Raw genomic sequence first — 19701 nt, forward strand, 5'->3', positions numbered from 1 at the left:
GTTTTTCTTGTTTCTTTCCCTAAGCTTTTTACTCTTTTGAAATACATTTGAATATATATAATATGTAACAGTTACAAAATACAAATTACAAGGAAAATTATCATATGATATTTCTAAATAAGTAGAGAAAAATAAGAAAAGGCAAAGAAGATGAAAAATCTATACTCATTCTTCAATAAATTTCACTTGTTTAACAAAACTTTATCGTAGGCCTGAATCGATTCACTCTTAAGTGGTACAGTTACCCGATTTTTCCCCCTTTTTAGTTGTTGGCAATTTCCTTTCCTTCGTGTATCGAGAACTTGAATTAGCTACAATAACTATTAACATATTCTTTATTGGAAAAGAGTAAGGTATGAACTAGATGAGATTCCTCGTTCTATCTTTCTATCTATCTATCTATCGCACGCTGCTCAACAAATCAAAATTAAAAGGTATAAACAGACGATTTCCTCTATGGTTTTAGATTGTCCTTCAGAAATGAGAAACCCCTCCCATTTGGATCTCTCTCATGGGGCCATAATCCTAGAAGTACTGCATTTGGGATCCACTCTCTTCAAACAAAAGCTATTTTTCAAAGGGATGAAGACCTGACTTGATCCAGTTTGTGTTAAGTAAACCCCTCCTGAGAGAAGTTTTTGATGAAAGAAAAAGCTCTCCTGGTGGCTAAGTCGTTCAATCTTGGGGTCTTAGCCACAGGTGGCTGCAATACAAGGCCATATTGGCTAAGTGATGGCTGCGGCACTTTCCTCATGAGACTAACACCCTATGCCATAATAATATAGATCTCATCCTTTTGAGTGAGTCTCAAGTGGAGTTTTGAGAGGCACTACCAATAATTCATGGAAAACTATTTCCAACAGCCTCCCCTTTCTCTTGCACTTTGTTCACATTTTCAGTATTATCATATCATTTGAGGAACTTACTTGTAAAATGGATTCCATTTTAGTACCTTCTTCTGACAAATATCAAGCTTTCCCGAAGAACTTTGTGATTGTAGATTGCTTTGACCCATCAGATTGCAAACTTGAATTCTTTTTCGACTTACTTTTCGGCTTACCCTGAAGATTTCTCTTCCTTTTCCCAGGAGAAGCTTTGCTCTTGGTCGTCGTCTTGCCCCTTGGACTGGACGACTTCGAAGCTTGACCTGAAGAAACGTCAAAATTTCCCAAGAAAACATTCTTTTTAATATCATCTCTTGCAGGAAAAATAAATGGCCTATCTACAACTTTGCCCTGGAACTTGGGAAGGTTATCCGGGAGACTAGCAATATGTTCATAAAATTCAGTTTCTTGTTCATAGAAATTAGAAACTGCATCAACCACATTTCTCCCAGACCTGCTAATCAGCTCTAATATCTGATCCTGAGTCACCCATGCAGGCAAGCACTCACGAAGTTCCTGGATAATCTTCTTCTGCTCCTCGTCATTCAACACGGCTCGATCGGTAGAACCAACTTCTTGCAGAGAAGACAACGCCATACTAGTACCACATGTTTCTGATACAGTTTCCATCTCTTCCAAGTCCTCATTTACAGTCATTGTGGCACTTTCATCAATATCATCACTCATTTCTCCACGATGAAACCCTTTTAAGAATTCTTTTCTGTTGGCCATTTCATCAACTAAACCACCAAAATGCTTCCTAATCTTATCAGCATGCTTGCTATCAAGTTTATCAACATCCAAACCTACAGTGGGAACAATTCTTCTAGGCTTCAAAAACTTAACAAATTCCCTAATTTCATTATAGTTTGAATGTTCGCTATATGGCACCAAATGTATCTCAAGCGAATCCTTGGATCTTACTGAGAAGTTCTTGTGTTTCATCTCATAAGTCCACCCTGTTGGAACAAAACCAACAACCTTAGAATACCCCTTTTCCACCATTATATCATTCATTCTATCAAAATTAGGCCTAAAATAAGGCCAGCACTCACCCAAAACATTCCATCCAACAACATGAACATCACTTTCACTTTCATGCTCAGTAAACACCCCACTCTCACCACCATACCCCAAAATCCTTAAAACTGTCATTTTCCTAGCATCCACCATTATCTTACGATTACATCTACTTGCAATTTGAAGCAAAATTTTTTCCTTACCAATCACATAAGTTGCTATAAGGAAAAGAACACTCCCCATAGAACCCTTACTTTTACCTCCAATTTTTTGTATGATGTTTACAATATATTCAATTGACTCATCCTGAGAAGGAAAAATAAACTTCGGATTACAATAAGTAGTGTCCAAGAAAACTGCATCCGAGCCAATAAACGTTTTCAAAACAGGGTCGACTATCATAGAATCACAAAACCGAAAATCCCCAGTATGAACATATCTCTCAAACTTTTCATCTGCACTATGAATCTTAAACAAGAACTGCACCGCACCAGGACAATGGTTGGCATCAATAAGTATTACCTCACATCCATCGATTACTACAGGCTCCCGAAGCGGCAATGATTGGACAAACGGCAACGGGACTTTGAGAACTTCAAGCAAAAGGCGGGCGGTAACATCAGAGCAGAAGATGATACCCTTGCACCAAGTAGGGGAGAGACCGGCATAGTGATCGGAGTGAAAATGGGAAAGGAAATAGGAAACAGAGAACTCACCAGCGTAAGAAAATGCGTCGACGACGAAGCGGGATTTGGGAATGAGTTTGGATTGGGGGAAATCGGCCGGTAAAGGAGGCGGCCGGAATGGGAGCTTCAGAGGAGGAAGAGAGAGATTCAATTGCCGTGAAAAGGATTCAATGGCAGTGACGAAGGAGAGGGATGAGTCGATTGGTAAGGGTTTTGCGGTGGAAGATTCGGAAGCCATTAACCAGAGGCGTTGTCTCCGCGAAGAAAATGAACTCTCGGGGTTTTCTATTTATATTCTATGGGAAATTATAAGAACTCTTTCAAAAAAAAAAAAAAAAATTTAAAAAAAATATATATTTTTTAATTTAAGGATATTATTAAAAGGTTTTATTTTATCAATTTAGCCTTTTGTTTATAAATAAAGATGGAATATTTTTAATTTCTTTTCCTATTATAGGTTGCTAAATTTCTAATAATGCATAAATTTATAAATTTCCCTTCCATTTGTGTTTAAGATTAAACTAATAAATATGTCTTAAAGTAAAATGCTATATAATTGTGTAAATTTTTTAAAATTATGCAAAGTTTTTATTTTTATCCTTGAATTTTGAAGATAATAATTCATATTAAGAAATTTTCAATGGTTAGATCGGTATGTATGAGATCGCATGTCGGTTGGAGAGGGGAACGAAATATTCCTTATAAGGGTGTGGAAACCTCTCCTCCGTGGACGTTATTTTAAAACTGTGAGGTTGACAACGACACGTAACGTGCAAAAGCAGATAGTATATGCTAGCAGTGGGCTTGAGCTGTTATAGTAGGAGAACGAATCACTTCTTATGAGGGTGTGGAAACCGTTCCCTAGTAAACTTTAGTTTTAAAATCGTGAGGCTGACAACGACACCTAACGTGCAAAAGCAGACAATATCAACTAGCGTTGGAATTAGGCTGTTATAGTATGCATGTAGTTTAATTGAAAATTGGAAGATTTTGTGTCGTTACAGCATGTTTTGAGCTGCAACGAAACTTATATTTTGTGCATGAATTGATTTGACATGTTATAAAATGAATTGTGGTAACTACACGTTGGGTGAGTGATCAAGTAATTAGCTACCAAGGTCATCGAAAACGGTGATCGAGGTCAGGGATGACTAATTCTCAAACTCAATCCAACAATAGATGATGATCACCAAACAAAACAAAACAAATAACAAGACAAAAAAAAAAAAAACAATGAAAACTAGGAATTGAAAGGTTCAAATATGATGATTGTTGTAATGGAATAGAAGATTAAGCAGTAGAATAGCTTTTCCATTGTTGTTCTTGCTATGAACTCGATCTCCATTGTTATTATTCTTCTCTTGAGAAACGAATTTGTGAGCCAAACTGAAAATTAATGGTTCAAAATGAAGTTATGAAGATCCTCACCTTGAGATGTAAAGAATGGAAGATTTGTTGGTGTTGGTGTTGGTGCCTCCCAATGATGATACCCAAATGGAATGGCACCCACATTGTTCAAAAGCATTGAGGATGAAGAAGTTTGAGAGGGATTAGAATTGGGTTTGAGCTCATTTTGTTCTGCGGTAGCCGCAACACCGTCCTCGGCTACCTTACCGATTTTGAACTCCGACCTATGAGGGCGTGTCTGGGCGTGAGGTAGTAGCATGGATTGGTAGTCAAGGCCGAGGCTCACAGAAGGGATAGGCAATGGAGGGAGCTCGTCGATTTCATCCTTGGCAGCGTTGAGCAACCAGTCCACCACCTTGCTCGGCTGGTTAAGACCGAGGCGATCTTGAAGATCGTAAAGCTGAATCGCGGTCGATATCGAAAGCCTAATGCGCCTGTCGCGCAGCCCTCTTATGGTATAAACTTTGCTGTGTCGATCCTTGCCCCCGAATGCTCGCGACACGCACACGATCCTCGGATCCTTTAGCCTAAGCCATGGTGTCACCGTCGATGAGCTCGATGAAGCTGCTATGCCGAGCATTAGATTATGAAGAGAATATCTACCATTTTGTTAATTAATACACAAAACCCTCAAAAACCCTAAGATCAAGAAGAACCCATTTCATGTAATCATTCATAGGACAATAAAATTTCTTGAAAACATTATTGCAAACCCCAAAAGGATTTGTTTGATATGAGCTGAAAAAAACACAAATTTTCTTAGAAGTTTCCATCTTTTTGTACTGATTTAACCAATTCTGCCAATTTCTTTAGTGATTTTCGAGATCAAATCAGATAAAGCTGAAGAACATAAGGAATTGGGTCAATCACTTACGCATTAGCAGTGAACCCTTTTACGTGGTTGAGCTTCTAGGAAGGCTTGAAATTTGGAGACACAATTGATGAACAGCAAACCTAGGTAGCTGTGGAATATTGGGTTTCTTTTTGGAAGGCCAAAGCTTTGGTTTTTATTTGCAGAGGTATCCAGCTTAGAAGAAAGAAGAAGATGCTGGAATTCAACCGACCATCCTCCATTGGAAAGCTAAAGCAATGGTTTGTACGCAGCCACATGGCTCGAATCGCTTTCGACTCGAATAATTGTACCACTCTTGACTTGATATTTAAAAAAAGAAAACTTGCCTCCATATCGATTAGAAATTAACACGAGATGCAAATGATGTTACAGGAATTTGAGCATATAATTGAGATCCTACATTAGTTGGAGAGGAGAACGACGTATTCCTTATAAGGATGTAGAAACCTCTTCTTAGCAGAAGCATTTTAAAACCATGAGGTTGACGGTGATACGAATGTGCCCATGAGAACAATATCTACTAGATATGAGCTTAGACTATTACAAATGGTACCAGAATCAGACACTGGGCAGTGTGCGAGCGAGGATGCTGGGCTTCCAATGGGGTGAATTGTGAGATCCCACATCGGTTGGAGAAGAGAACAAAGCATTCCTTATAAGGGTTAGAAACTTATCCCTAGCAAACGCGTTTTAAAACTGTGAGGTTGACAGTGATGGGTAATGGGTCTATCCTATTACATGGATATTAAAACCGCGAGGCTAAAGACATTACCACATTTGCACCCAAAACATCCGGCTCTGTTACCGATCAAGTTAAGCATTTAGGGTTAGCGATAATTGAATAGAGAACACAAAGCATTGTGAAAAAGAAGAGAAAAGAGGATTGAAAGATGGTTAATTATATGAATAGGGGACCATTTGGTGGTGCACATTTTTGAAAAGTAGTGAGTAAAGCTTTATCGACAACTACAAAAGGTTTGGGTGAAGGGGTATGGTATCACATGCACGCCTTGTACCAAGAGAAACTTAGTTGGATGTGCATCATGTGATCATCAGCAAATCCTATACATAATCACAATTAATCCTTAATATCATCATCTTAGTGCCAATAATACAAAAGGGTATCTAAAAAACACACCTAGAGAGAGAGAGAGAGAATGAACAGATATTAATATATCAGTCCATGATAGATACATAGATAGGTAGCTATTGAGATAAACAATGAATATGTAGATGAGGGACCATTATTGGCTTCATATTTCCTTGTCAAACACCAAAAATTGGACAACTCAAGCTTTTGGTGCAGAGAGATATGCATGGGCAGCTAAACTTGGAAGTATGATTTTCAGACTCTTAACAACTGACACACACATCCATATTGGATTTCATATAATTAATCACCTTCTTAAACCCTTTTGTGTTCGATTTTGTAACAGTTCAAGCCTATTGCTAGCAGATATTATCCGTTTTGGCCCGTTATATATCACCGTCAGACTCACGATTTTGCGCATTTCCCACTCTTATAAAGATTGTTTCGTTCCACTGTGTAGAAACCTTTCTCTATGTACTCTTGATTGTTATAAAGAAATTATTGTAATAAGAGTGATCGAGAGATATAAAAGTTATGAAGTGTTTAAAAGAATTGATAGCTATTACCTATACCAACAACATGCACATTTCTTTTTAACGACTCGATCATAAGAATTCTAAAGTTATACATACTTAGCTTGGAGTAATCCTATGTCAAGGGCCTTCTAAGAAGTATATGAGGACATAAGGGCCTTCTAAGAAGTATATGAGTGGAATAAGATATATTGAAATGACTCGTGTTGATCTGCGAATATAACTTTGGTCTTATAAACACTTCAAGACAAGTAGGTAATGTGATACTGTTGCAGGAGACGTAGGGAAACGTCAGAATTATTAGGTGATAAATCTAGATTTGAAATCGTGGTCCGAATCTCGAGCATGAAGCATTACACTTTAGTTTTAAAATCGAAAACAACAATAAGAGAAAATCAATACGAAAAAGAAAGGGTTTGGATGAGGGCATATGAAGAAGCAATAAAGAGCAGACATTTTGTTTTCTTTTTAGGCAAACAAAGCACAGTGTTCATTAATGTTCGTAAGAAAACAACAAAAAGAGAAAGATGAATTAAATGAAATAAAATAAAGTGTTAAGGATTTTAGGGTTTTGGATAATGCTATGAAGAAGGGTATGAATTATTGGTGATTTTGTTGTTGAACACACTCAATCTTCTTCAGCTCTGTTGAGGAACTGATATCTAAAGGGGAAGAACAGATTTGATGATATCAATGGCTATTCAATGAGGAAGAGAGAGATACCCATTTGTTTCAGTATTGCATGCTTCCACAAACGCAGACACTCGACACAACAGCCGAAATTAGACTTTATTGCTATTGTCACTCCCTAAATGCTTCACTTTAATTCTCCCAACATTATTTGTTATGTTTGGGAGGCAACCATCAGGGTTTTCAGGAATCGGATTCTTAGGGACGTTAAAAGAAAAACTCTGATCAATCCAATCAGAGACCCAAATAAATTCGTAGTTTAAATATATGAAAACTTTATCGATTGAGTTAGTTCTCAAAACTAAATTGGGTCGAATCGAATCCATCTAAATTCATATTGTTTTGTAGTTCGTCATGTGAGATCTCAATACTGGTTGGATGGAGAAGATGGAGAATGAAACATTGGTTAGTGAGAGGAACAAAGCATTTCTTATAAGAGTCTAGAAATTTCTCCCTAATAAATGCATTTTAAAACCGTGAGGCTGATAGCGATATATAACAGGCCAAAGTAGACAATATCTACTAGTGGTGGGGTTGAAGCCAGAGCGAACAATATCTACTAGTGATTGGGTTGAATTGTTACAAATGGTATCAAAGTTAATCACCGAAAGGTGTGTCAACAAAGACGCTGGTCCCCAAAGGAATGGATTATGAGATCTCACATTAGTTGGAGAGAAGAACGAAACAGTACTTATAAGAGCATGAAAATCTCTTTCTAGTAGATAGTGTTTTAAAACCCTGACATGAAAATCTCTTACTTGGTAGATAGTTGTTTTAAAACCCTGACTCGGACAGCTATATATATATAGACATTTTTTTTTAGTTGTGTGGAGAAAAATGGAAGTCGCCATGTTCATAGAAGCCCCTAATCATCTTGTCACAATCGAAGCCTAACCCTTCATATTTCAGTGTGCATTGCTACAAATCATTAGCCACTCCCCCCACAATCAACCACTAAGAGAGAGCTAGCGGCTCCTCCTCCCCTTTTGGGGTGTCCTTTCAAATGGAAGAATAGATAGCTAGCGGCTCCTCCTCCCCTTTTGGGGTGTCCTTTCAAATGGAAGAATAGATAGCCACGGCATTTGCAGGGATATGTCAACTTTCTTTCTTTTTGATCCCAAAAGATGAATGTCAATTCATTTAATACAAAAGAATTTGCTTGTCAACTTGCTGTGCTTCTTACACCTTTCAAAATTACTCATAGAAAAGATGTCAAATAGTTGATGAAAAGGAATGATAATCATCCAAAACCATGTGATAGAAGTCCCAAGATGCACTTCCTTCTGATATAGGCCTTTGACCAAATGGGTTTTCTCCCACGTACTTCTGTACATTTTCAGCTTCAGCCAAGCCTTCTAGGTAATTTCTAAGATCGCCTCCTGTTCCTGCCACACACACACACACCACAGCCAGCATGATTCTCAAACTTAAAAGGAAACACAACTTTAGCTTTGTAAAAACACTTTTCAAATTAATTGTCATGTTTATGTTAGGAATCACGGATCTCCACAATGATATGATGTTGTCCACTTTAAACATAAACTCTTACGATTTTGCTTTGGGCCCCAAAAGGCCTCGTACCAATGGAGATGTATTCCTGACTCGTTCCAAACACATTCTACAAATGTAAACAATGTTTACTAAACATCACCCAAAATGTAATTTTGAACTCACCTAATGAAGTATCTTTGTCATCCAGATATGTGTAAGAATGTGGGAAAACTGCCGTATGTGGCTGCAAGAATCAACGGTTAGCAAATGATAAGATTAGGCCATCCATTACTAATGTGAATAGAGAAGATAAAATGTGATCGAAACATCAAGGCCATCCATGATTATAATCTTTAATGATCGGAAAAGTTAACTGAACATACAGAATTAAGCAATGCTTTGTACGGAGAATCGTCCAGCAACACCGTATTGGACTCGTTATATTCTCCCCGTTCCCATGGAAGATTCGGATCCTGCTTCTCCCAAACTCTCCTCAGTTGCTTGAAAACTAGAGGTTTGTGTTTGTTTTCGAGTGTATTAAATCTTGAAGCAGTGCAGCGCGAAAGATCCTGTAAAAGTGAGTCCATAAAAGCAATGCCTCTCGTACTATATTAAAATACAGAGTTACGTTGTGCTGAATGCGAATTATATAGAGCACCAATGGAGAGTACGAATACAATTTCAAAAACGAACTTTTTAAGTGAGTTTTTTTTTATTCCTCACCCAACAAAATAATAATTTGTGCTTCAGGTCTCCTATCAAATAATCAACCATTCTCTGTACATTCTTCCTTCAAAGCATTAAGAGGCTTAATTACTTCTTTGATATAGTTCCAATAAGAAATTAATAACATGTGAAACACAATTAATTCAACAATACCCGTTTCTTGATGACCATATGCCAACTTCAAATCGCTCAAAGCAGAACTTCATGAAATCTAAATAAGAAGGTCTTTTGAAAACTGAAATTTTCAAAATCAGAATTAAATCAAGATAGAGATAGAATTTGCATTGAACTTGGTTAATATAAAATGTTGATCGATTCTCACCGGCACGTCGAGCAATATTAATGTCTGCTTTCCGGTCCTTGGGAGGAGGAGATACAATATCAACAAGCACACCATTAATATCAAGAATGAGAAGCTTTTTTCTCATCTGATAACGTGGTGGTCGTGAAAGTGGAGGTTTGAAAATCAACAAGCCATTAGCTTCTTCATGGACGATACCAAGCGCACGCTGTTGGAAACTACCAGCTACTACTTCAGCATTACTTTGACCAAAATGTCTAGAGGATGACATTTTACTCAAATCTTGGGCACAACTCAGAACACCCTTTTCAGGTAGTTTATTATCCGGATTCTGCGAATCATCAGGGAACTTCAACATTGTCGGCCTATTTGTTCCCTCTTCTTCCACCACAACAAATTCGACTCACCAAACTGCATTGCACACAAATGAAACATTTAAATGACTGTTATCTACCCAGCTGTCAACTTCTATATGATATGATGACGATCATCAAGTATAGTCCATCACTCATCACTTTGTCATCTAAAACTAAAATAAACATCGACAATAAGAGTTTAGAATGTACTTTTCAGGGTAGACTTTAAGAAAGTGATTCATACCACAATTTGACATCTTTCATGGTGTCGTCTAAAATTATAATGATGGTAAAAAATGATGATGAAAAAAAAAATTGGTCACCTACTCTGTTTCTAAACTTTCCGCTCATATATTTGAAGTTCAAGATAATGTATGCTAACAACAGTTATCCAACATTACAAATTGAAAGAACTCAGCCAAACAAACAAAAAGAGAAAATAGAATCCATGGAAGTCTCAACAAAATAATTTTACAACCACAAAGGTTCAACATGGACCCACATAAACTTTTGTGCCAATTCCATACAAACGTTAGTAATATCAAGCACAATTGCATAGACAAACTCTACAAAAATGAAATCTCAGAAAAAAAAAATTCAAAAACTTGAATAAGGCAAACAAAAATAAGTTTGATAGAATACTATCAAGGATATCCCATTTACAATTGGAAGGATAAACATTACAACTACGTTTGAGAGGTCTAGTTCTCTCCTTCCAATTCACGTAACCAAAGCCAACCTAAGACATCTCCTCCCTCTACCTTGTATTGATTATAACACAACTACAACATAGAGGGGCCACATATCACACAGAACCGTATTTATCTCACAACTTTCATGCCAACTAGCATTTTGTTATTCACATAAAAACAACCCAATACCCAACTGAACAGGCTCACAAGTCTTCTCCTAGCATACATGTAACAACGTGGTGGATGTCAATACCTGCAAAGAGAATCACTTTTGTCCTCAAGGTGAAAAGTTAATTATTGCTGCTGTATCCATTCACAAGGCTCTCACGGAATCTTCCTCCACACTTAATCCTTCCGATACATGCACCAAGACCATACCATTGGTAGATAGCAAATAGTAATTGAGCTGGAGGGCAAGCAACATTCCCCACTTGTTCTTGTTTTGTGAATGGCTCATAAAACTTGGTGCTAGATTCTCATTCTCTCAAGAAGCAGCCTTATCTAAAAGGCTATTGCATCAAGTAAATTGAATCCCCAACTTTGAATTCCATATCCCTACAATACTTGTCTACTTGGTTCCAGATAATTTGCTAAGCTTTGGACAGCTAGACCCAAAAGTCATCTAGGGAAATATCTTATTCTCGCAACAATTGATCAATAGAAGCAATAGCAAAAACTAAAAGACAATCTATTCTTCGGCCCAGGCTGGTATTGCATTTCAACAATTGATCAATAGAAGAAATAGCAAAATTTATCTAGAAGCTCGAAAACTCAAAATTTGTCGGCAGGAAATCTGCTAATAAATAGACTCAATTTCATAGTTACAGAAATTTCAAACACAACCTTAATTCAACTGATTGCTTTTTCTAAGGTTCTATCTTCTGATAATCTCTTATGTAAAAATAACTGAGAAACTAAAATTAGAAACCAAAGAACACAATTTAATTTGAATTTAGAATGCATAAAACACAAACTGCCATTTGCAATAGAAGTAAATACCTTGTTTTGCTCGAGTTCGACCTTTCCCATAGTCACAAGAGCGAAACGAGATCAGAACCAGCTTATGTGAGAGAAGATAAAAGAAAAGAGTGTTTCAAGCTGCCTTAATGTATCAAACAACCTGCTTTCTTTGTATACTTGCACTTCCCTTTTCAATCAAGTCCCAACCAAGATTCCAGCACTTCACACTTCGATGTTACGTGTTAATTCCTAACTTCATAACCTAAAAAAACGATAATGAAGAAGAATATATGGGTATGAGGACTCATGGCCTTAATCTTACCAACAGCTTTGACTTCCATTTCTTTCTCCTCTGCTATTTCCTTTCCCTTTTGCCACTTAAATCCAGAAAGGCACTCTTATTTTGAGTCTAAGATCTAAGAAGTGCATCGGCTCTTAACTGCAGAGTCTGCCACGTTTGTACTTACAAATATTTGGAACATGATTGTTTTAGCTCATAACCAGTCAGTAACAATCCTGAGTTATAATATCCTGTTTGCTTGTTTCTCTTAGCTAGTTCTACAACTAGCTAAGTATCAAATCCAATAATAGCTTACTCCAATTTCCACAACAACTGAATTCAGAAAGGATAGGAAAAATAACCGCCAAATGCAACTACAGTACTAACCAGTTTACTGTACTCGCTATGTCAAACAATATTTTGTTACCGTTTGTGCATGAACAAATACCATATACTATAAAGAAAATCTTGCGTCATATTTTTGAAGATGAACATGCAGAGAAATTGCACCTTTAAACAATATAAATGACAGAGAGAGCAATCTGATAAGGATATAAGATAACGGTGCAAGAGGTTTCTTAAGAATCTTCAGTTCAACGCCTGAAAGTCGGTGTGGACACTACAATCCCAACCTATTATTACCTAAAATTTTAGGGATCACATCCGCCTAGTCTTTTCGATTTCATCTCCTCAGACCTCGTAGCATGTCCGAAGAGGAACAATTATTTTAATGTCCTTCATTATACCAAGACTCCAGCAACCTATTAAGCAATCATCTAGCAAAAACTTAGCATGAGATCACGTTTTGCCCCAAACAAATGGCAGGTACAACTTCAATTTAAAAACAACAACATAACAATAGAAGTGCTTGCTACAAAGGCCCAAACTAACGAAGAATCACATAAACCCCTAATAATAGAAAATCATCGAAAAAGTTACCGCTTCCTCAATCGTATCAGACTGGTGCAGAACGTTGCTCAATTTTCGCTCAGCCGATCAAACTCGGAAAACTGTAACAAATCAAAGCAACGGGAAGAAAACCGAAAGCGTGATATGAAGGAAAACGAACCGAGAAGAAGCGAAATCAGAATGAGAGAGAGAGAGAGAGTGATGGAGATGAAATTTGTAGAGATTGAGAAATTTTTGGGGAGGTTTAGAGATCAGAGCGGAGGAATGTTGAGCGGAGGATGCGGACCATTCTCAGAATTTAATAACGAACGCTTGTGAAGTACGTCATGTGGGCATCTATTTATATTAAAAAAAAACCCCGGTTTTTACCGTTGCCAAAAACGCCTTATTACCAATTTCCCCATCAAATCGTCTCTGTCCTGCTGCCTTAAAATAGGGATTTCATTATTATTATTAGTTTTTTACTCAACCAAGTAAAAGAGTTAGTACGCCTCAAAGAGGCTCTATGTGTATTTGTTCAAAGGGATAATTGTTAGGGGAAAAGCCTCACATTAGTTGCAGAGGAAAACGAAACACATTTTATAAATGTGTGGAAACTTTTCCTAGCAAACTCGTTTTAAAACCTGAAAATGAAAACCTAAAGAGGACAATATCCGTTGGCGGTATGTCCGGGCAGTTACAAATGGTATCAAAGCCAGACATCGAACAATATACCAATAAGGAGGCTCTTCTCCAAAGGGGGTAGACACAAGGCAGTGTGTCAGTAGTAAGTGTCAGTAAGGATGCTGGGCCCTGAAGTGAGTCAATTTGGTGGAGGTCCCACATCGATTAAAGAAAGGAACAAGTGTCCGCGAGTGTGCTAGTACTAACGAAGACGTTGGGCGTGAACTATGAGAGTCTCACATTGGTTGGAGAGGAGAACGAAACAAGCGTGTGAGGCAGTTTGACTAATTACTGATCATATTGTCTCTCATGCCGATTCCAAATTGGGAATTGGGATTTTTTTTTTTTTTTTTTTTTTTTCTCTGTCTGTCGGAAGAGAATCAAAGATTGAAATTGAACGAGGAATGAAGTCATACTTATTTGATACCACATGAAAAATTTAGGATATAAATATTTTTTTTTAGTTTGGTTAAGAATATAAATATTATTTGAAACGATGAAAACATGATTTGAACTTAGTTTTTTTGCTTTTAATTGGTGGTATGATCCAGTTCTATTATAATGATATGATCTCGGCATTCTTTAGATGTTCAAATACGCAGTTCAGATCCAAATTTGAGATGAGAATTATTGGTCGATGAAGAAAACAGAGAAAGCAATTCGATATTCAAACATTAACACACAGGATTCATACAGACCCTTCAGCAACATTACTCTAAATCACAGCACAAGTACCTGGAATCTGTTTTATTTTGTTTCGAAGGAGGTTCTAACAGGGATTGACGCGATTCCAGGGGCCGCAATTTTCCGGGGGTGGAATACTGTATCTCTGGCCGAGGCAGCTGGCGTACCGCGGCGGCCGACCACACTCCGGAACCGATTGGTTGTCAGGGTTAATGGTGTGGGAAGTTTCGAAAGTATTGGAGTCCAGCAGCATCCGGCTGGTCTCGGTTTCCATCAGAAACTCCGAATCGGAGTTCAGGTCGCCGATGAGGCAGTTCTCCAGGCGGCCGTCGCACCACTCGGCGGCGGTCTTGTTGATGGCTGCATGGGAAATGGTTGGGGGGTTCAGCAGCAGAATTATGAACAGAATCGTCATTGATGGTGTCAGTAGAGTTGCAGCCATGGTGTTTGAAGTAATTCCCATGTGAACAATAATGAGAAGAGGAGGAGTCGTCGGGGTGTTGAAGATATTGGATTGTTTGATATGTGGTGAAGGAATTGGGATATGGAGTGTGTGGACTGAATTAGAGATGTTGGCTTGGGTATTGACTCACTTGACATTAATTAATGGAGTCTGTCCGAGTTTCGACCTGACACTAAAGTAAATGATGAGTAAGTGAATGAATCAAAACAACATTCTAATTAGAACAATGACTAAGAAAAACTTAAAAGAATTGAAAGTCACTATTAGTACTAATAAGATGCCCGCTTCTTTTTTGGTGACTTAATTATAAGAATATCATAGTTAAGCATGTTTTACTTAGAGCAACTTTTATGTTAGTGACATCCTAAGAATTTTTATGAGATGCATGCGAGTAAGAACAAACTATGTTGAAAAGACTCATATTAGTTTGTGGGGATAATCTTCGTTATTAGAAGTAAGAAGTAAGTAACTTGACCATGTTAGATGCAGGGGAATATCGGAGCCATCCGATACTGAATTTGGATTTCAAATCCTAAGCATGAGACGTTACGTGTTCTTCATGTTGTTAACCCTAAATTTGATACGGAGATGCACGAGAATATCAAAGTTATTAGATGTTGAATCTGAATTTGAAATTCTGGGCATTGAACGCTACGGGTTGTTCATGTTGTTAATCCTAAATTTGATACGGAGATGCACGAGAATATCAAAGTTATTAGATGCTGAATCTGAATTTGAAATTCTGGGCATTGAACGCTACGGGTTGTTCATGTTGTTAACCCTAAATTTGATACGGAGATGCACGAAAATATCAAAGTTATTAGATGCTGAATCTGAATTTAAAATTCTGGGCATTGAACGTTACGTGTTGTTCATGACGTTAGCCTTAAATTTGATGCAGAGATGCACGAGAATATCAAAGTTATTAGATGCTGAATCTGAATTTGAAATTCTGGGCATTGAACGCTACGGGTTGTTCATGTTGTTAACCCTAAATTTGATACAGAGATGCACGAGAATATCAAAGTTATTAGATACTGAATCTGAATTTAAAATTCTGGGCATTGAACGTTACGTGTTGTTCATGACGTTAGCCTTAAATTTGATGCAGAGATGCAGAAGAATATCAGATTCATTAGATGCTCGACCTGAATTTCAAATTATGGACATTAAAATTGTAGTTGAGAGAAGTGGATACAGTTGGAATGGGAAGGGACATTAAAGAACGCAAGCTAAGAACCACAACTTTCCCACAAAAACGTCTATGCTTTTAGAGGGCTAAAGGAAGGTTGAACCAAAAAGAAAACCACTTTTGACAAAACCACCGACCAAAACCATAACCAAATCAAAAAAGCTTCCATTTTACAGTTGTATTTCATAACCAGTTTCCAGGAATCTTGCTTGCTTTCTCATTTACCAAACCCAAATAAACAACACCCATCGTCCTCCCATTTAAATTAATTAAATTCCACATTTGTTTCTTAATGCTTAATAAAAAATTCAAATTAATAAATACTTGTATTTCTTATATTTAATTAAATTTCAAAAAGGGTTCGAGTACTTTGAAGTAATATAAAAAGACAGGATGTTCCTAAAAGACATGAAAATATCTTTTATAAAAGGATAATTTAATAAACATACCAAAATTTGATTTAGAGATTCTTAAGCATATGGTAGCTAATATCATAATTTATTTTATCTTCTTATGTATTTTTTTTAATATATAGTCCACACATCCCAGTAAAGAATTAAATGAAATCGGGCATAGAGGCTCCAACTCTATAAATCTTTACTTACTAAGTAAAAGAAAAATAAATTACAAATTTTATGTAACTTTGGACAACTAGGAAGGTACCTGATAATGAAAGTCTCATTTCTGCTAAGTTGGGGAATGTTCTCTCCACTGGTATGAGGCTTTTGAGAAGCATAAAGCAAAGACATGAGAATTTATTGTGAAAGTAGAATTAGTTGGAACTGAAAGAACAAAGTTTGGAGCATTGAAAAGCAGAAAATAAAGAAAGTATATAATCATTTGCAAGAACACGCAGAGCAGAGGGTGACCATCATTTGGTATCAATGTCTTTCCCTTCGACACAATCAATACGATTTTGATCTCCCATCTCTCTGCATTTTCACATCCCTCTACAGGAACAGAATTTGGGGAACTTTTCTTCTCTTTCTCTCTGTAGACTCTGCTCTGTTCTGCATGCGTCGGGAATGGGTAATCTTTGCGCCACATTCTCGCCGCCAAAACCAGTGGTGAAGCAACCGGAAAACACTTTCCCGAACCCACCGCCGTTGTCCATTTCCAGCAACCGATGGTTTCGAACGCGCTCTTCGCGGAGGGAGAAGGTTGGAGAGTCGATGAGTTCGGAGCAGGCTTTGGTAGCGGCGGCGGCGCTCTTCCAGAAACATCCAATGGATTGTTCGTTTGATCGGTCTACTTCACTTCGTCAGCCGCCCTCCGGTAGCAAGAATCGGAACGTCTTGCCGCGGAGTTCGAGTTCTCGCGCTCGCTCGCTCACTGACCCTCTCCTTCAGCCTCATCAGCTTGTTAATCAGGTTCGTCGAGTTTTTTTTTTTCCTTTAAATTTTGATTGTGTGATTGTGATTGACATGTATCGGCGATTCCATGTTTGCTTGTTGACAGATGAGGGTTAATTGAAATTGTTATGATATGAATTGAGAATTGTGTTTGGAGAATTCCAAATTTGTCTGTGAAATCGAATTATTTAAGGTCAGTTTTGAATCAGTTCAGCGAGAAATTTACTCGAATTGAACCTAATGAGAGCTTTCAAACATTCAAATGCATTCAAATCATTCATAGTACGATGAGAAGTGAAATATCGTAAATTTATTCTCATTCTGTATTTAATGAGAACTTCAATGTAACTATTTGTTAAATATAGACTTCATTTCAACTACAGATACAATAATCGAAAAGTAATTTCAGATAAAGAGTTATTTCTTGAAAAGGAAAGAAAAGAGAGGAAAAGAATGATAGTCTTTAAATTTCTCGAACTAGAAACTGTTTATTAATGTAAACAGCATGATAAATTTGTGTTGATGAACATCTACTTCAAATTTCTAGTAAAATCTATTGGATTCTGTTCAAATTATCAAAGGATTTTGCTGTTTGTTCATCTTTTTCACATATTGATTCAAGAGGTTATTTTCTGAACTTCGTACAGAAAGCATTTATGGTTCTAATAAATCTCCAATTCACAGGATATAAAGCTAGATGACTTGGAAACAAATCACTTTGTTCTTGTCCATGGAGGTGGTTTTGGTGCTTGGTGTTGGTATAAAACTATTGCCCTCCTTGAAGAAGTGGGCTATAGAGCTACGGCCATAGACTTAACTGGTTCAGGAGTTCATTCATTTGATCCAAACAGCATCACAGATCTCTCGCAATATGTGCAGCCACTTACTGATTTCCTTGAAAAGCTTCCTGATGGTGAAAAGGTTTTTCTCATCTCCGTCCTCTTAACCCAATTTACTTACAAGTATGTACATGTATATATATGTATTCTGTATGCATTGGTATGCATGCGTATGTTCATGGGAGTCGAGAATATACTGAAAGTATTGAATTTACTTGAGCCTGATTGGTGGAGCACCTCTTGGGCTTAGCTTAGGTAGTGGTCGTTCAACAACACTGTTCTTGAGATGGTTTTTCGGTTTCAGTCGACTATTTTTTTTTGTAAATAATCGTATTTTGCACTTGACTTCCTCTGTATAAGCTCAATTTCTTTCTGCGTCTTAATGTATGCAGGTTATCCTAGTTGGGCATGATTTTGGTGGTGCTTGTATTTCATATGCAATGGAATTGTTTCATTTTAAAATTGCAAAGGCTGTTTTCATTGCTGCGGCAATGTTGAGTGATGGGCAAAACACTCTGGATATGTTCACCTTGCAGGTACTCTCATTCCCTGATAAATTCCAAATTTTGAATGCTTTTAGACTTGATTATCTGTAGAAATTTCGAATTTCATTTAAAAGATTTTCCATATGGGTATGAATGAATGCCTAGTTTTTGGGTTTTAGTCAATGCTGCTCGACAATCTTTCTGCAATCTCCTGGTTTTGTTTAATTTAGTTTCTTTTGAGTGAGCTATGTTGGAATCTGTGCTAGGCTGGTGCGGACGATGTCATGCGACAGGCTCAAGTCTTCGTGTACGCAAATGGCAACGACAATGCTCCAACAACTATTGAATTGAAAAAACCTTTGTTAAAGGACTTGTTCTTCAATCAAACTACTGCCAAGGTAATTAGTTTTGTTCTTTATTCCATCCGTTCTTACAAAACTCAGTATATACTTTGATTTCAATAGAGGAAAAAGAAAAATAGAGCGATCACTATACTTGAGCTGCAAATAATCAAAACACCGTTCATTGATTCTAGAAATCAAGAAAAACTCAGTCAATTGATCATTCCATTGTCCTGATTCAGGATGTAGCTCTAGCATCTGTTTCGATGAGACCAATACCCTTCCCACCCGTATTAGAAAAGCTTCGTCTTTCAGAAACAAAGTATGGATCGGTGAGACGGTTTTACATACAGACATTGAATGACAATGCCATTCCCGTCTCAATCCAGGAGACCTTGATTGAGAGAAGCCCTCCGGAACAGGTCTTCATTCTCAAAGGTGCAGATCATTCTCCCTTTTTCTCAAAACCTCAGGCTCTGCATAGACTATTGGTAGAGATTTCAAAGACCAAAAAACCATAGGAGCCAGTCTCTCTCACCCGCTAGACAGATGGATGGTTTGCATTGAAAGTTTATTGAAGTGTTGCTTTATTGATATGGCATGTGAATGAATAAAGTTGGTGGATCTTCATTGCAAGAGGGATGAAATGAAAGAGCCTGATCTTGCCACCTCATGTTCTATTGGTTTTTTTAATCAATTTCTATTCTTTTACATTGATTGAAAAGGCAAAGAGGTTAGCTACAAGATGAGATTCAGCTGCACCCAAAATGATGGACTGGTATAATGACCATAAGTGGAAAAGAC

General features: G+C 37.4%; 4 protein-coding genes across 7 annotated transcripts; 1 reads left to right on the forward strand and 3 right to left on the reverse strand.

Annotated features, from left to right (window-relative positions):
- Nucleotides 1-199: 199 nt before the first annotated feature.
- On the reverse strand, nucleotides 200-2873 carry LOC111492837 (DNA ligase 6-like). Its single transcript, XM_023142315.1, has 2 exons — nucleotides 2427-2873; nucleotides 200-2210 (listed from the first exon to the last, which is right to left on the reverse strand). Exons 1-2 carry the CDS (start codon nucleotides 2826-2828, stop codon nucleotides 969-971), a joined length of 1644 nt encoding a protein of 547 aa, XP_022998083.1. The 5' UTR covers nucleotides 2829-2873; the 3' UTR covers nucleotides 200-968.
- A 942-nt stretch (nucleotides 2874-3815) lies between these two features.
- Nucleotides 3816-5086, reverse strand: LOC111492845 (transcription factor TCP13-like). Its single transcript, XM_023142327.1, has 2 exons — nucleotides 4872-5086; nucleotides 3816-4561 (listed from the first exon to the last, which is right to left on the reverse strand). The coding sequence occupies exons 1-2, from the start codon at nucleotides 4873-4875 to the stop codon at nucleotides 3984-3986; spliced, it is 582 nt and encodes a 193-aa protein (XP_022998095.1). The 5' UTR covers nucleotides 4876-5086; the 3' UTR covers nucleotides 3816-3983.
- Nucleotides 5087-8240: 3154 nt separating this feature from the next.
- LOC111492841 lies at nucleotides 8241-13189 on the reverse strand. Of its 4 annotated transcripts, XM_023142322.1 has the most exons (8): nucleotides 11850-12902; nucleotides 11729-11749; nucleotides 9703-10092; nucleotides 9534-9615; nucleotides 9378-9444; nucleotides 9038-9223; nucleotides 8838-8898; nucleotides 8241-8548 (listed from the first exon to the last, which is right to left on the reverse strand). In XM_023142322.1, exons 3-8 carry the CDS (start codon nucleotides 10037-10039, stop codon nucleotides 8376-8378), a joined length of 906 nt encoding a protein of 301 aa, XP_022998090.1. In that variant the 5' UTR covers nucleotides 10040-10092; nucleotides 11729-11749; nucleotides 11850-12902; the 3' UTR covers nucleotides 8241-8375. The 4 variants fall into 4 exon arrangements, with proteins under 4 accessions (XP_022998090.1, XP_022998088.1, XP_022998089.1 ...); XM_023142320.1 differs by lacking the exons at nucleotides 11729-11749; nucleotides 11850-12902 and adding an exon at nucleotides 12909-13189; XM_023142321.1 differs by having other exon boundaries at nucleotides 11729-12902.
- Nucleotides 13190-16755: 3566 nt separating this feature from the next.
- On the forward strand, nucleotides 16756-19641 carry LOC111492839 (putative methylesterase 11, chloroplastic). Its single transcript, XM_023142317.1, has 5 exons — nucleotides 16756-17250; nucleotides 17917-18153; nucleotides 18464-18607; nucleotides 18823-18954; nucleotides 19140-19641. The coding sequence occupies exons 1-5, from the start codon at nucleotides 16906-16908 to the stop codon at nucleotides 19416-19418; spliced, it is 1137 nt and encodes a 378-aa protein (XP_022998085.1). The 5' UTR covers nucleotides 16756-16905; the 3' UTR covers nucleotides 19419-19641.
- The last annotated feature ends 60 nt before the right edge of the window (nucleotides 19642-19701 follow it).

Source organism: Cucurbita maxima, unplaced genomic scaffold, assembly GCF_002738345.1.
Source record: "Cucurbita maxima cultivar Rimu unplaced genomic scaffold, Cmax_1.0 Cma_Scf00018, whole genome shotgun sequence".
In the NCBI taxonomy this organism is placed as follows: domain Eukaryota; kingdom Viridiplantae; phylum Streptophyta; class Magnoliopsida; order Cucurbitales; family Cucurbitaceae; genus Cucurbita; species Cucurbita maxima.